This window comes from Phalacrocorax aristotelis, chromosome 5 (assembly GCF_949628215.1).
Source record: "Phalacrocorax aristotelis chromosome 5, bGulAri2.1, whole genome shotgun sequence".
Lineage (NCBI taxonomy): Eukaryota > Metazoa > Chordata > Aves > Suliformes > Phalacrocoracidae > Phalacrocorax > Phalacrocorax aristotelis.
This window is the reverse complement of record NC_134280.1, coordinates 35,135,317-35,153,118: the sequence shown is the minus strand read 5'-3', so window position 1 is coordinate 35,153,118 and position 17,802 is coordinate 35,135,317. Positions and strand designations below refer to the sequence as shown.

At 43.4% G+C, this 17,802-nt stretch overlaps 1 protein-coding gene across 6 annotated transcripts in view; it reads left to right on the top strand.

Moving 5' to 3' along the window:
- The window catches only part of MYO1B (myosin IB), a 121,645-nt gene that overhangs the window by 65,277 nt on the left and 38,566 nt on the right, over positions 1-17,802 (top strand). For all 6 annotated transcript variants that reach the window (XM_075093912.1, XM_075093916.1, XM_075093914.1 and 3 more), the window contains exons 8-13: positions 12,786-12,884; positions 13,258-13,361; positions 14,239-14,386; positions 15,067-15,185; positions 15,982-16,068; positions 16,388-16,453. In XM_075093912.1, coding sequence (XP_074950013.1) covers positions 12,786-12,884; positions 13,258-13,361; positions 14,239-14,386; positions 15,067-15,185; positions 15,982-16,068; positions 16,388-16,453 — 623 coding nt within the window. The remainder of the gene's footprint in view (positions 1-12,785; positions 12,885-13,257; positions 13,362-14,238; positions 14,387-15,066; positions 15,186-15,981; positions 16,069-16,387; positions 16,454-17,802) is intronic.

Sequence of the window (17,802 nt, the reverse complement as noted above, 5' to 3'; positions counted from 1 at the left end):
AGTGCACTGATTTGTGAGGCATTTGACATATTGCTATGTCATGGTGTACAATCAAAAAGAAACTGAGTGTGGAAACTTTGAGATGAACGTGATTTATGCAATCTCTAAGTATATTACTTCAGTCAGGAATTTTTTCCCCTTAGACTACAAAAGAAAAATGATTTCAGGTAGCATGTGTTGTACTCGTTTGTTCCTATGTTGGCAGCAACTGAGGCATGGGGGTGTGCAGGAGGGTGAAGAAGGCTGAGTAAGCTGAGGTGTGTGGTAAGCTTGAGTCATTTGAATCCTCCCTGTTTGTTAGTTTTCTGTGAAGGTCTCAGCTTGTTTTCCTAATGGGTGGGAGATGCTGGAATCTGTGTGAAGTGAGGCGCACAGCCCCAGTGCTAGCTAACAGCCAGCCCTTCCAGTCACAAGCTGACCTGTTTCACGTTTGTGCAGTTTGGAAGCCCAATTTAGTCTTGTGAGCTGTCCTGAACACTAAACCCTCGCTATATTGTCACCTGCGACTTAGATATCCCATCACTTTTGTAACAAACACCAGTCCCTGCTTAAAGGTATGCTGGTACTCTAAAATGTGTTAAAAAACAGGTAAATTGAGTATGAGGTGTATCTGCTCTTTCTGTCCTCCCATGGGATATTTATGGTTGCTGCTGTTGCAGTGAACGCGCTTCTCAGCGCTTATGTGTTCAGAGGTGTTTTTTCCAGAGCACTTGTGGAGAAAGGCAGTTGGAGTGTTGGGTAGGTAACTTGCTTTGACCTGAGTGTAATACTGTGGAAATAAATTACAGAAATAATAAATTACCATCAATACTATTAGTTTTCCACTTATTATAACAAACATGTTAACGGGGATGGGAGCAGGAGAAAGAATAGTAGTTTCTTTTCCACCTGTAATTAGAGAACAAAATATATTTTATGTAAAAATGGGTATGTTTGTTTTCAAAGTAATAGGTGGTAATTGCAATAGCTTGTACAGTCTAAAATATGACTCTCACAGATGCTTCATCTGTTTTGTACTCAAGGCGATGTTTGTGTGCGCACTTGGTTCATTAGTTTTGTGACCAGTTTTGTGTACACTTAGTTTTATGGCTGAAATAGTTTTGCATGGCACAGTCTGAAATGTTTTATACTTGCCGTTGTTTAGACCTTGTAAAAAATAGGGATCTTGTGATATCTATCCCACAATATTTGTCAGTCTTAAATTTTCACATTTCATCTGGGATTTCCTGCTGAAAGATACCTAGCTTTTTAGCTTCAGGTGATCTTTCCTAATCAGTCAAAGCCCTTCTGTGATTTAATGATTAACTAGGAGATAACAGTGATGCAAGGTGAAGTACAGTATCCTGCTTTTGAAATGCCTGCTTTTGAAAAGCCATTTTTAATCAGCACAGTGTACTTAAAGTCCAAATAACAAGTGATTAAGAAAGGGCCCTGTTTCACCATTTTTCCAACATCAATATGAAAGAAACCCATGATGATTACCTAAAGCAACTTTAAAAAAGTTAGCAAAGTGATAGTGACAACTTCACAACTTATTCTTCTTTACAACTTGTTTTAAAAGCCAAAGGTAATTACCAACTTAATGACAAACCAACAACTGGGCTGTTAATGTGATTGCTGTTAGTAATCTCTTTGCTCAGGGAAGTATGACACAAATTTTACAGCTAGACATTTTGGAAAAAGATACTCATTCTTGTTGATTTTTTTAATCCCGTCGTGTTCCAACATCTCCCTTGGTGTTTCAGCTAACATAGCTGCCACCTTTTCGGTAATTGTCTTGCCTAAATTAGGAAATGTTTAAAAAAAAACAAGCACCAACAAAAAATGCTAAACATTTTGATTAGCTCGTTTTTAAACATCACTTATCACTTGAGTAATCAGGATTAAAGACTCCTAAAATTGTGCAATTGTTGGTTTTTCACTGCACATGCTGCCCAGATAGTAGGTTTTGTTTGATACAATTAGGGATTGTTTCATTTAAGAGAACATTATTATAAACTTGGTGGGAAGAATGTGAAAAAGTTCCTGAGAAACCACTACTATATTTTCTTTTTAATCAGTGATTTTTTTTTTTTAATGACAGCTGAAGAATCAAGGTAGGGAAACAGAAAACATAATTTACCATAATGTGGGTGTAGAGATAAGCTACTCTGACCAGAAAATGTTCTGTAACTTTGGCTGAACAGCTAAAAAGGCCCTTGCTCATGGCTGGCTGAAGAGAATATAATTAAACCAAACCTTTTCTGGATTATTCAGAATGTACCAAGGTTTGTTGTTGGTTTGTAGTCTTTACATATTCCTTTCTTGAATGTTGATTAAATGTCTAGTATATTTAGAAAAATACAAATATCCTAAATTTTTTTGCATCAGTCAAGTTCTTGGGTCAAGTAACTGAAAAGAAATCATGTAAATTTGTACATTAGAGTTTCCGGAGGTCTTCAGCATCGGTGCTCTGTTTCTTTCATGTTGAGTTCATTCAAATGGTTTAGCAGGTCACTTACACAGATCTCTTGCATTTAAACCAGTGTTATCTAGGAATAACAAATAATCTTCAGAACCTGAGGGATGTAGCTGGATTGAGTCATGGATATTCAGACAATATGATGTAAGAAGTGCTTCCAGGTTGGATCTTTTGAAAGCAATTTAATTTTTACAGTTGCTTTGACACACACACACAGAGTGTTAAACGTTTCAGTTCAAGCAGAAGCAGTGTTAGATAGTGCAGGAAGAACACCTAATCCATAAATAAATACACCATATGTAGTTCTGTATGTTCTCTCGAGATAATTCTGTATAGTACCTATATATAATTTATATAGACTACATTACAAAATGTAATATATAATATGTATAGAGTTTTGGGGGTTTTGCTTGTGTGTGTTTTCATATAGATAAGCACTATCTGTCCACACAAGCCACTGTAAACAGAATTACAAGGTGGCTGCGTGCAGAAATCTGATGTGCATCTTTATGTCTTCTGACTGTTCAATCCACAGAATTTGTAAGCATGTGAGAGTTACCACAGAAGATACTTGTGCAGTTGTTGCTTTAAGGAAAATATATTTGGTTGACTTATTAAAATGCTAATTAGGGCAAACAAACGGAAGAAGTTTTCTTAAGAGTAGGGCAGATGGTCAGGATCTTTTCTGCTGGTCTCATTTCGGTCTGTGTGTAGGCATAAAAGAAAAAAGCAGAGAATGAATGCAGATTTAAAAAGAATTCGTAACAGCTGCTTTGTTAAAGCAAATACCTGATTTTTTTCTGTCAGTAACGGCTTTCTGGAGCCTTTTTCTTCAATTACAAAGGCTTTCAGAATATAGAATACTGGGGCTTTGGAAAGCTGACAGTTAATTAGTTAACCCCCTTGCTTCTAAAAGCATATAAATAAGATGAACTACAGTGAAAAACCCAAGACAGTTATCCTTCTAACATTGCTCATTTAACATATGCTCAAGAAACTGTTTGTTAAACCTGCTGAAGGCATGCATGTAATTAGAAGAAAGCTTACATATAATATTTTGCCAGGGTATGTAGCCGAGCTTTTACGACCACATTTGAGTAAATTTATATATAGAATATTTTTAAACCCAAATAAGCCAAACCACTTCACAAAATGCATTGCTTCAACATCCTTTGAAAATACAGCCATTTCCTGAAGTGTGTGTAGCCACCACGGGAGCTGAAGTTGTTTATTTCTTTGAGATTAAATTTGGCTGCGATCCGTTCCAATACTTCACCGGAGAACCCTCACAGCCAGCGTGACTCTGAACTGCCTGGTGCTCACCTTGCCTTTCTCAGACCAAGTATTAACACTTGGATGGTGGACCAGCCTCTCCCTTTCAGTTATGAATTAAAAACTAGAGAGGATCAGGTACCCAATATTTAGGCTAACTAACTGCATAGTTAGGATGAACCGCAGCTCAAGGAGGGGAGCCCCAACTTTAGGTGAAGTCAGAGGTATTGAGGTTGCATACTAGGCTGCTGGCGGGAACTACACCTTCTGATCTATGCCTTTCCACATAGCATCAACCATCGGATGTTAGTCATCTGTGATTTTTTTTTTCTTTCTTCTTTTTTTCTTTTAAGACGCCAATAAAACGGAAAAAGCAAAAGTGGAAATATGTAATCTGCCCCATCCTAATGTAAAGATGAACTGCTGACAATATGGGACAGCCACTTGTTTGGGTGTATCTTGGGTGTACTTAAACATCAGGATGTGCAAAACCTCCAGGTGCTGAAGCAGGGCCACCTGTGAAGGGAAGAAACTGTAGGGTTATTGAGGTATAAAACCACAAATGTCTATTCAAACAAGGCTAAAGTTCTGACATGGTGACATGATGCATTAGATGGTGAAGAGGTATTTGTCTTCATACAGTCAGATGCTCTGGTCATTGGGAGCTACGTTCACTGTCACCCACTAAGGTGATTGCACTTCTTCTCTTAAGTAATTGCAAGTTCATGGAATAACATAGTTCAGCTGGTCTGTTAAATAATTGAAACTTTCCTACTACAAGCCAACCAGAAGATTAATACTGTCTGAATTTTGTCATTGCTGTGTGTCGTGGTTTAGTGGCAGCTCAGCCCCACACAGTCGCTCGCTCGCTCCCCCACCGGTAGATGGGGGAGAGAATCAGAAGGGTAACGCTCGTGGGTTGGGATAAGAACAGTTTAATAATTAAAATTAAAAGAAACAACAGCAGAAATGCAATGTAAAGGAGAACAACGAGAGGCGCAAAGCCCCGGGGGAGGGGGGAAGGGAGGGGAGAGGGGGAACGAACCGCCAGAACAAACCGCACGCGCCGCAGCCGCTCGCCGCCCGCCGAACCGACGCTGCACTGCCTCCGCGCTGCCACTGCCCCCCCCCTCAATATATTGGCCATGGTGTCACATGGTATGGAATGAACCTGCCATTGGCCAGTCGGGGTCAGCCGCCCCTACCATGGCCCTGCCCCTCCCAGGCCACGCGGCAGAGCGCGGGAAGCTGGAAAGGTAGCCGACCCCCACAGTGAGGAGAATTAACCCCTTCTCAGCCAAAACCAGCACATTCTCCACCCCTTATTCCATACCATTTACACCATGCCCAGGTCCCATATGATGCAATACAACCGTACCAACCACCACCCCTCCCCTTCCCATCCTTTAACATAATACACAGACATCATTCCCTTAGTTCATGGACCTTCCCTGTAAAATGTCCATTGAGTTCACCCAGTCCATGACTCTGGGCTCCATCTGTTGTATCAGTCTTTCCAGGTGGGAGAGATGGTGTGTGGTGTTGGGCTGCTGCATACTGAGTCAGTCATCGTTCCATCACTGCTGCACGGCTTGTTTCATAGTTGATCTTCCATGGGTTGGGAGGCTCGTACTCTGATATCATTGATACAACACAGAGGTGACACACAGTATTATATAGCAGTTCACATTGTGCCATTCAGTTCATTGACTGTTTTCACCCAAAATCAAATCCCCTTGAGGCACACATCGGATTTCTCCATCCTCCCGCATCACCCACCAAGTGCACCCAGGTCCTCGAGCAAAAGCAATCCCACGAATGGGTTTGCCTTTGCCAGAGGCAGGAAGAACCCAGACTGTCTTGCCCAGCATACTTTTTGTGTGCACTACAGGGACTCTATCCCCTTCCACAGTATGTAGGATTTCTGACTGGGCAGGGCCAGCTCGGCTGGCAGATCCCCTCGTGTTGACTAACCACGTGGCTTTTGCTAAATGTGTATCCCAGTGCTTGAATGTTCCACCCCCCATTGCTCTCAGTGTAGTTTTTAACAGTCCATTGTACCGTTCATTTTTCCCAGAGGCTGGTGCGTGATAGGGGATGTGATACACCCACTCAATGCCGTGCTCTTTGGCCCAGGTGTCTATGAGGCTATTTCGGAAATGAGTCCCGTTGTCTGACTCAATTCTCTCTGGGGTGCCATGTCGCCACAGGACTTGTTTCTCAAGACCCAGGATAGTGTTCCGGGCAGTGGCGTGGGGGACAGGATATGTTTCCAGCCAGCCAGTCGTTGTTTCTACCATTGTAAGCACATGGCACTTGCCTCGGCGGGTCTGTGGGAGTGTGATATAGTCAATTTGCCAGGCCTCCCCATACTTTCAGCCATCGTCCCCCATACCACAGAGGCTTTACCCGCTTCGCTTGGTTGATTGCGGCGCATGTGTCACATTCGTGGATGACCTGTGCAATAATATCCATGGTCAAGTCCACCCCTCGATCACGAGCCCACCTGTATGTTGCATCTCTCCCTTGATGACCTGAGGTGTCATGGGCCCACCGAGCTAGAAATAGTTCACCCTTATGCTGCCAGTCCAGATCCACCTCAGCCACTTCAATCTTGGCAGCCTGATCTACCTGCTGGTTGTTTCGATGTTCTTCAGTGGCCCGACTCTTGGGGACGTGAGCATCCACATGCCGTACCTTTACAACCAGGTTCTCTACCCGGGCAGCAATATCTTGCCACAATGTGGCAGCCCAGATGGGTTTGCCTCTGCGCTGCCAGTTGCTTTGCTTCCATTGCTGCAGCCAGCCCCATAAGGCATTTGCCACCATCCAGGAGTCAGTATAGAGATAGAGCACTGGCCACTTTTCCCGTTCAGCAATGTCTAAGGCCAGCTGGATGGCCTTTACCTCTGCAAACTGGCTCGATTCACCTTCAGCAGTTTCTGTGACTTGTCGTGTAGGACTCCATACAGCAGCCTTCCATCTCCGGTGCTTTCCCACAAGGTGACAGGACCCATCAGTGAACAGGGCATATTGCTTCTCATCTTCTGGCAGTTTGTTATACAGTGGGGCTTCTTCAGCACGTGTCACCTCCTCCTCTGGTGATAATCCAAAATCTTTGCCTTCTGGCCTGTCCATGATCACTTCCAAGATTTCTGGGCGACTGGGGTTTCCTACTCAAGCCCGCTGGGTGATCAGTGCAACCCATTTACTCCACGTAGCATCAGTTGCATGGTGTGTAAAGGGGATGTTTCCTTTGAACATCCAGCCCAGCACTGGCAGTTGGGGTGCCAGGAGCAACTGTGCTTCAGTACCAACCACTTCTGAAGCAGCTCGAACCCCTTCATATGCTGCCAATATCTCTTTTTCAGTTGGAGTATAGCGGGCTTCGGACCCTCTGTATCCCCGACTCCAAAACCCTAGGGGTCGACCCCGGGTCTCCCCTAGTGCTTTCTGCCAGAGGCTCCAGGTAGGGCCATTCTCCCCGGCTGCGGTGTAGAGCACATTTTTTACATCTTGTCCTGCCCGGACTGGCCCAAGAGCTACTGCATGGACTATTTCTCATTTAATCTGTTCAAAGGCTTGTCGTTGCTCAGGGCCCCATTTGAAATCATTCTTTTTCCGGGTCACTTGATAGAGAGGGCTCACGATCAGACTGTAATTTGGAATATGCATTCTCCAAAAACCCATGACGCCCAAGAAAGCTTGTGTTTCCTTTTTGCTAGTTGGTGGAGACATGGCTGCTATTTTGTTGATCACATCCATTGGAATCTGACGACGACCATCTTGCCATTTGATTCCTAAGAACTGGATTTCTCGTGCAGGTCCCTTCACCTTACTTTGTTTTATGGCAAAACCAGCCTTCAGAAGGATTTGGACTATTTTCTCACCTTTCTCAAAAACTTATTCCGCTGTGTTGCCCCACACAATGATGTCATCAATGTATTGAAGGTGTTCTGGAGCTTCTCCCTGTTCCAGTACAGTCTGAATCAGTCCATGGCAAATGGTAGGACTGTGTTTCCACCCCTGGGGCAGTCGATTCCAGGTGTACTGGACGCCCCTCCATGTGAAAGCAAACTGTGGCCTGCACTCTGCTGCCAGAGGGATTGAGAAGAATGCATTAGCAATATCAATTGTGGCATACCACTTGGCCGCCTTTGACTCCAGTTCGTATTGAAGTTCTAGCATGTCTGGCACAGCAGCACTCAACGGTGGAGTGACTTCATTCAGGCCACGATAGTCTACTGTTAGTCTCCACTCTCCATTAGACTTCCGGACTGGCCATATGGGACTGTTAAAGGGTGAGTGGGTCTTACTGATGACTCCTTGGCTCCTCAGTTGGTGAATGAGTTTATGGGTGGGGATCAGAGAGTCTCTGTTGGTGCGATATTGCCGCCGGTGCACTGTTGTGGTGGCGACTGGAACCTGTTGTTCTTTGACCTTCAGCAACCCCACCACAGAAGGGTCCTTTGAGAGACTGGGCAAGGTAGACAGCTGTTCAGTTTCCTCCGTCTCCAAGGCAGCTACACCAAAAGCCCACTTGTAACCTTTTGGGTCCTTGAAATCCCCTCTCCTGAGGTAGTCTATGCCAAGGATGCACGGAGCCTCTGGGCCAGTCACAATGGGGTGCTTCTGCCACTCATTCCCAGTTAGGCTCACTTCGGCCTCCAATACAGTTAGCTCTTGAGATCCCCCTGTCACTCCAGCAATGCTGATGGGTTCTGCCCCTATATAGTTTGATGGCATTAAGGTGCACTGTGCGCCGGTGTCCACTAAAGCTTTATACTCCTGTGGGTCGGACATGCCAGGCCATCGGATCCACACAGTCCAGTAAGCCCGGTTATCCCTTTCCTCCACCCGGCTGGAGGCAGGGCCCCTCTAGTCCTGATCATGGCAGTCACAACTCACTTCCTGTAAATGTGAATCAGGAGTCCCTCTATTACACTTAGAAATAAAATCTGCGCTTCTACTCCTCTGTCTGGGGACTTGCTCGCTGGAAACTGGAGCAGCAGCTTTCCTGGAAGGACCTCCCTGAGTGACTGTTCTTCCTTGCAGTTCATGTACTCGTGCCTGTAGGGTTGAAGTAGGCTTGCCATCCCACCTCATCATGTCCTCTCCGTGGTCACTCAGGTAGAACCATAGGGTGGCCCGTGGTGTGTATCCCCTTCTTGGAGACAAAGGACACTTATTCCTAACAGCTGAGACACTGCTCTGTCGAGGTGGGGAGCAGGAGAGATCTTCTTTGAGTTGCTGGACCTCTTGGGATAGTTTCTCCATAGCAGAGACAAGCGAGGAAGAGATATTTGTGTTGTAATCCCGGAGTCTATCTATCACCTCTGCCACCGTTGGTGTCTCGTCATCTTTCCAGGACATCACTGCCAATGAGTTTGCATGCGAAGATGGTGCGCTCCGTACAAACTTCCACCACATGGGTCGTGTGCACTCGGCTTCATCTGGATCTTTGGATGACCGTTGATCGTCCAGGTCACCATAAATCACCTCAAACACAGCTAATTCCCTGAGATACTGGATGCCTTTCTCCATAGTTGTCCATTTTCCTGGGCGATATGTAACATCTTCTTTAAAGGGATACCTTGCCTTCACTCCAGACAGGAGTCGCCTCCAGAGGCTGAGGGCTTGTGGTTTTTTTCCAATTGCTTTGTCAACGCCCCCCTCCCCAGAAAGGGATCCCAATTGTTTGGCTTCTTTTCCCTCTAGTTCCAGGCTACTGGCCCCATTATCCCAGCATCGGAGCAGCCAGGTGACAATGTGCTCACCTGAACGACAGCTATAATCTTTTCGCATATCTCGCAACTCGCTTAAGGACAGGGATCGGGTGGTCTCTATTTCATTTATTACTTCTCCCTCCTCTCCCCGCGATGGCCCTGGTTCTTCATCATCCCGTTCTAAACGAGTTGATGTCCGCTTCCAATATTTCGTCTTATGTATGGGGGCAACTGATACTGGTATGGGTTTATTTTCTGAGCTAGCTCCGGTACTTGTTGCGGGGGTTTGAGTGGCTGCAGTGCCTGTTGTCAGGGCTGGATTGTCTACAGTGCCAGTCACTTTGCATTTCAATCCAGAGACATTCTCCTCCCCCTGGGGGCACTGAATACTGTTGAGCAGGGCTCGGTATGCATGGGCCAGACCCCAGCATGTTGCAGTTATCTGTGTCTCTCTGGAGTTCCCAGCGTAACAACATACTTTCTCCAAATATTCTACTAGTTTTTTAGGATTCTGCACTTGTTCGGGGGTGAAACTCCAAAACACTGGGGGTGCCCACTGCCCTAGGTATTTGCCCATGCTATCCCACATGCCCTGCCACTCGTAACTATCAAGCCTCGGGGCAGATTTCTGGGTGATATTCTTAAATTGCTTACTCAAAACCAAAACAACATGCCCAAAAACTAACAATAAGTGCACCTTAACCACCCAAGGATGTTCAAGATACAAAAACGTTGTTGTAACAAAGGCACAGACATCATAGAACAAAGTTGCAAAGGTATTATTCTGTATTTCCTCCATATAAAATCTCTCAGAGGAGGAGGTATAATTGCTAATTGCCTCAACAAGGTGGTATCCGAAGTACAGTAACGGTTTCAGCAAAAACCCCAAATACCAGATAAAGCTGAAAATGAGTGTATAACAAATCTTGTAGGCAAAACATTACTAATCACAGCAGAACACAGCAGACTCAAACAACCAACACCGATTTTTAACACCAACTGTAAAAAGGACAACATGGTGCTGTGACCAGCAGCTGTTGTTATCTCCAACCCTTGAGCCCCACGTTGGGCGCCAAAAAGACTGTCGTGGTTTAGCGGCAGCTCAGCCCCACACAGCCGCTCGCTCACTCCCCCACCGGTAGATGGGGGAGAGAATCAGAAGGGTAACGCTCGTGGGTTGGGATAAGAACAGTTTAATAATTAAAAGAAACAACAGTAGAAATGCAATGTAAAGGAGAACAACGAGAGGCGCAAAGCCCCGGGGGAGGGGGGAAGGGAGGGGAGAGGGGGAACGAACCGCCGGAACAAACCGCACGCGCCGCAGCCGCTCGCCGCCCGCCGACCCGACGCCGCGCCGCCCCCGCGCTGCTACTGCCCCCCCCCTCAATATATTGGCCATGGCGTCACATGGTATGGAATGAACCTGCCATTGGCCAGTCGGGGTCAGCCGCCCCCACCATGGCCCTGCCCCTCCCAGCCCCCCCTGCCACAGCACGCGGCAGAGCGCGGGAAGCTGGAAAGGTAGCCGACCCCCACAGTGAGGAGAATTAACCCCTTCTCAGCCAAAACCAGCACACTGTGACTGGCTAATTATTGGAGCAGAAGTTAGTTTTTGAATCTGTCTTGCTGTAGTGTATTTGGAGGAGGGCCTCCTAAGGCTTGTATAATTTTGTGGGTTGAAGTTTAGTCTTTGATTCCTATTCCACGAGAAAGGGTGTAAGCTTGGGTAATTACAGTGGGCAACACAGTCACAACATACTGCCTGTAGCTAGTGAAGATATGAAAACATTCCTCCTTGCTCCTCTGTTCGTGGAGCAAACTCCAGGGCAGATGCTTCCTTTCGGGCCAAGCCCTGGTGTGCCAGAAAGCCGGCAGAGCCTGGGGGCTGCAGCCCGGTGCAGAGGCATCTGCTCCTCTGTGGCAGGGCTGGGGCGGGGTTTGCAGCACAAAGGTGGCTGCACTGAGTGCCACCTCTAACTTTCTGGGTTGCTAAGACTTGAACAGGCTCAATTTCAGCAGAAATGGAAATCTGAGGAAAGGTATAGTAGAATACCTATCAGATATTATAGTAGCCAGGCAGGGGAAGTGTTTAGCAACCCCATGTGTCCTTAAATGAATTGGTGTTCCCTGTGTTTTGCCTTTGTGAAACCTCATCTCAACTTTGTGGCAGCTCTTCTGAAGAGTGACATCCAAGCTGTGGTAATTTCCCTTTTGGGGCTTTATTCTTGCGTGGGCACAGCTTAGACAGAATTTAACCCCTGACAGAGAGAGCTGTGGTGGGTACGCAGTGGTAGGAGCATGGGGGAACTCCTATGCTGTGCACTTGGAATGAGGCACTGAATGTTTCTATCTTCATGTCACTGAACGTAAATAGCTTAAGGGAAACTGTACACTGGGAACTGTGGGTTCTGGAAAACATGGTGTGGAGCCCTCGTGTGCCACTGCGAAAAGAAGGAAGAAAATTCTTTTGGTACAAAAACAGTGAGTGTATTATAAACCTATCTAGAGGTTCTCTTATCGCATCCCTCTCCCAGTGCGCTGGGGACCACAGCCTTTCAGTGCGGAACAGGGTGAACAACCTTTGTATTGTCACCTTCATGGTAAATATGATGTAGAGTCTGAAGTGTTTGCAATGTGTTACGAGTCAGGCCGCTTCTGCTGCCTGCCTGGATTCCTACCCTTAGCGATAAGGCTTAGGAATGTGCCCATCACTAATGGCAGTGGATGAAGCAATATTCTTGTCAAACTACTCAATCAATGCAGTGATGCTTTTCAAAGTGCTGCTCTTCCATTTCACTTTGTGTCTTATGATGGCACTTCTGTCAGACCCATTGGGAATTATGTCATAGTCTGATGCACCTCAGCATCATAAAGTACTACATGATTATTCAGTTTAAATACTTTCTTTATTTGGCGTCCCCCTTTCATTTACCCATCTTTCATGTGCTTAGCCTGTTAACATTTCAGTTCTTTTCAAACCTTCACCCGTTCAATCATTCTTACCAATCTTAATTTTGTGGTGGTACTGTAAATTGGATGATGGCTTTTGAGCACATTGTCTCCCTGACCTGAGTTTTCTTTGCAGCTCATAGACTGCAGCATTTAGAAGTGTACTGGGCTTACAGCTAGCACATATTTCTCAAATAAGTTATTTCAGCAAATGTGATACATTTTGTTAAGGTTTGTGCCTACCATTTATCATCTTCTAATTTGCTGCTGATGATATAAAGCAATGAAGTAGAAAATGATCGGGGATTATATTCATATTAAAGGGTTTTGCTCCAACAATCTTTCCCTGAACTGTGAGATTTTGTTTGTTTGTTTAGATCTGCTAGAGAAGTCTCGTGTTGTTAAGCAGCCAAGAGGTGAAAGAAACTTCCACATTTTCTATCAGATACTGTCCGGTGCATCGGAAGACTTCCTCTGTAAGTGTTGCCCTTGTGCCATTTTCAGATATTCACATCTTTATATTTAATGTGCTGTTCCATGCACATCTTCTTTTGTGGGAAATGTGATATTGATTCATTTTTCAAATTATTAGTGGTAGTGGCAATAGTAATACCTGAAGTAAATATATGGTTTGGTATTATCCAGACATCTGAGTCAGAACTGGGTTTGCAATGTATTATGAACAGAGAAGAAAGCCTGTTCTTATTCAGAAGGCTTGTAATTAAAAGATTCTTAAAGAAAACGTAATCCTACTAATAATAAAAACAGTTCTTGACAATACTGGTTCTGGGATAAAAGAACTACTAACAAGAATGCTGTTAGTAGTGATATTTTTATTTGATTTATTAGGCAAACTCAAACTGGAGCGGGACTTCAGCAGATACAACTACCTGGGCCTCGATTCTGCCAAAGTGAATGGAGTGGATGATGCTGCAAACTTCAGAACAGTTAGGGTGAGAAGTAGCGGGGGCTGGGTGTAAACTCCAAAGAGATCAACACTAATGCAGAGGTCTTATGCCCTCGGTCTGGCTGTTGGCTCTGGGCTGGGCTGGGAGGGCTACCTTTTCTGAGTGCTAGCACTCCTTATGCAAGGGTATAGCGTGTTGCACAGGGAAGCTTAGCTACAACTAGAAAATACAAAGAACCAAGTTTCTGGAGTGTTCTAGTGGGAATACAAAAAAAGACCAAAAACAAAGAAAGAAAAGGAAGGGGGGGGGAAGCCCAGACCCCTTGACCAGATCATGGAAAAGGATATATCGTGTAGTTGCTTGTGATGGCAGTGACAGAGCTTCATGAACCAAGTGGTGCTGACCAAGTCGAAGGAAGAACAGGGGTGGGACGGTTCTCAGGATGATGTATCATGATGTTTTTGATTGTACTCGGGGACAAGAATAATACAGGACCCTGTTACCCAGTGTATGCAAATTTAGATTCTGAAAGTTCCTGGCTTTTAGAGCAACCGAGTGGACTGAGAAGACAGCAGTACCTGTTCGTTTGACTGTGAAAAATTGGATTGGGTTATAAAGTAAATTAAGTGGCTTAAAAAAAAAAAGTACTGTATTTTAGAAACCCATAAATTGAATGATTGAATGAATCCTATAAGTGGACTGGACTGACATGCCAGCTCGATTACCAGATCTCTTTTAATGTCTTTTATATTGAAAAGCTTACTTACCTAAGCGTAGTAATTATATCATGGTTTTTTTGTAGCGGAAGTGTTCATAAAACATTTCTAATTTATGCTAATACAGATAAATGGTGAATTTTGCAAGTGTGATCTGCTTAAATGTAGATTCTTTTATCTCATAATTTTATCTGTCCCCTTTCCAGAATGCAATGCAGATTGTTGGTTTTATGGATCATGAAACACAGTCTGTTTTTGAAGTGGTGGCAGCTGTTCTGAAATTGGGAAATATTGAATTTAAGCCTGAATCTCGCGTGAATGGCCTAGATGAAAGTAAAATCAAAGATAAAAATGGTAAGATGAGATTAGTGATGGGAGGAAAAACACTAATTTGTCTGAAGTCACTATTAATTTTGTAGTTTCTGTAGACATACAATATCCTCACAGATGAATTAGATTAGATTGTTTCCAAAACTCACCCGCAGGCAAATGTGGGTTGAATTCTGTGCAATTTCAATCGCTCTGTTTGAAATTCCAAATACGATTATTTTCTTTTTTTCTACTTTATTAACAGTTTCTTCTGAAATGTTAAATGGTGCTATGCATGTCTGTAACTGCTTGGTTATTCTGCAGTAGAGGCTTCTTGTTCTTTTGTAGTATGGAATCTCTGCCTGTAATTTCAGATTCATTTGGTCCTGTTTTTGCAGTTAATATGTTTTGAAAGTTCATTTTTTTCATTTGAAAGTTTTTCATCATGAAACATAGTCTGTGATAAATGGAAGAAAAGTTTCTTCACAAAAATAGCCAGATAGAAAGTGTTTTCAAAACCAGTAACTCTGTTTCTTCATGCTGTGCATATTTCTAAAAACTGTGCTTGGGGGAGGGTATTGGGGGGACAGTGTGGCTGGGGGACATTTCTGTTGAAGAAAACCCGTTTTGGGAAAACACTGAACTGAAAAGCTAATAGTTTTGGGGAGGAAAAAGTAACAATATGAAAGGATTCATTATATTTACATGCTCCTTTTTTATGCTAGAACTCAAGGAAATCTGCGAGTTGACAGGTATAGACCAGTCTGTACTGGAAAGAGCTTTCAGCTTCCGGACGGTTGAAGCCAAGCAAGAGAAAGTTTCAACAACACTAAATGTGGCTCAGGTAAAAAGAGGTCCTGATTTTAAAGGAAAGAATAGTTTTAAATGGCAATTTGTTCTACATGACTAAACCATAACTGCTCAAATAAAAACTACAACTAATAGGCTGTACTGACTAAAACATATCACTAGGATAAGAGTGTTTTTTCTTCAGCAGTTTCTAAGTGTTCAAATATACTGGATATTTTGCGTTTATGTGTGAATTACCTCAAACAGATGAGGGGTAGGAAAAGGTTGCAAGGAATGAAAAAATGAAATGGTTCTGTACAAAACGTATGTCAAAAGTATTATGCAGACTGTTTTCATTTAGAGCAACTGGTGTAATTTCATGTGAGTTGTATGCCCGGGGCTGCTGAAAAAATTGCTGCTGCCAGTGTGAATTTATCTTTCTGTAATGCTGCAGAGCCAGTGTGATTGCCACCTGTGTCTCATCAGCTCATGCTAGCAGGAATGTCGTTTCCCTAACCGCAGCTGCTCAAGTCCCTTTGCTTAGGATTAGGATGGGGGATGTGAGCGTTTAGAGGCTGTCCAGATGAGCAGGAAGGGAGTCGAAGTGCCCTGATTGTGGCTGCTGTTCCAGCCAGCCCGCAGCCAGGAAGGCAGAGGGGTGCACCAGTAGGTCGCCAATGCTGCCGAAGTGTCCTGGCACCCCTGGTCTGGCTCCAGTGCCTGCTTAGGTAGAGGCACCGCTGCCTCTACCTAATTCTCACTCTGTTCGTAGGACCTTTAAGATAGGTCAGTTACAAGAAGTTTGTGATTAGCCCAGCGTTTTTAACATTTTTCTTCTTTCTTCTGATTAGGCTTATTACGCCCGTGATGCTCTGGCTAAGAATTTATACAGTCGACTGTTCTCTTGGCTTGTTACCAGAATCAATGAGAGCATTAAGGTATTGTTGTCTTCTGCGGGCAAAAAAAGCAATAGAAGTCTTTTAAATTAAAGTGAACAGTAAAGCTGTATTTGCCAGTGTCATTCTTCCTGGTTGTACACTGTTACACATGGTACAGGTGGATAACTGTATCACAGTTCAATATATTGTTATCTCCTATGTTTTAAGTTTATGAAAATATTCACGTCGTATTTTAGGAAACCATACTTAACATTTCAGCTTGCAAAATTTGACAGTCTACTTATGAGATACGTTAGTTTTCTTGAATCCTGAGTGTGAAATATACAGATGATTGACTCAATATTTAATTTTTTTAAAGGCGCAAACAAAAGTGAGAAAGAAGGTAATGGGGGTGCTGGACATCTATGGCTTTGAAATTTTTGAGGTAAGACCTTTATAAGGGTGAACATTTAATATAAGGCTGTTATTAAAGCTTAATAGAGTAGTTCATCAGTTTGTAATCAGAATACATTGAATTTGAATCATATGTGTCTTTCCTGACCAAAAAAAAAAAAAACAAACCCAACCAAAACCCCAAAAAAACCCTAAAACAAACCACTATAAAAATTAGCATGTCTGGCAATTGAAACAAAAATTTATGAAAGCCAAACTTGTGGTTTTACACCATAGGTAAATAAATATCTATGATGGGTAAACTAAATACATTTTGTTGTGACATACATTCTGAGCATAAGAGAAACTCTGTAGTGTCATTTCTGCCCTAAGGCATTTTGTGGATGTCTTTGAACAAGCTTCATTTCCTTTAAAAAAGGCACCAAAAACTATACATTTCTTGCCTGTCAAAGTTAAACAAGGAATTATACTCCATTTCATCTCTATTCACTTAGATAAATATTCTGTAGCAATTCCTAGCTAACGTTCTGTGGCTCACTGCTGTTTGTTTGTGGTAGTATTTTTAGACTGGTGATATTTTGAAACAAAAACAACCGATGACAACTTTTTAATTGGGTTAGAGAACACCGGGGGAGGGAGGTTTCATAAATCTTGTTCTGACAGTTTGTTTTAAGAGATTTATAGATCTTGGTTGGAATCTGTGTAGTGTTTAAACTAGAAACTCAACTGGGGAGAAAAATCAGTAGAAAACGTGTAATCCTTACCCACTTCCCTACATCCCTCTTGAAAATCCAGGGAGTATGTTTAAACTGTGCAGAAGATGGGAACAATCCAGCAAACAGTAATTATACATGGGAGGATGGTGTAAGTTTTATTTCAGAAGCATAACATCAAAGTATGTGCAAATAAAAATACCTCTATGAAGAGGAAAAACAAAGCTGATACTTGCTTCAAGGGTGTACTAAGCTAGGTTGTATTGTTTGCATTAAACATAAGAGTGTATTTATACAAATACATTGCAAGCAGTCAGGTGGCTGAATGGAGGTCTTGGTGCCAGATCTCTTTGCAGCTGTTCCTTGGCGTACCTTTAGAAAGGTGGACACTGAAATGGTACTACTGGCATCTTTGGGCAGGACTCTTGTTTTTAATAGCTCTTTTGTGTTTATTAAGGGTAAGCATGTAGGGTGGGGTAGGAGACAGAAGCTTGCACTAGCACACAAGCCAACTGAGTAATTTTGTTTGTGGCATGGTGTTCAAGAGTCAAGATTGTTTCTTGCATGTGATGGTCTTTTTTTTTTTTGTGGGAGTTCAACATCTTAGAAGGTCATAAGTAATAGTTGAGTACAGGAGGTCTAGTTTTACAGAAAATGAAAAAACAAG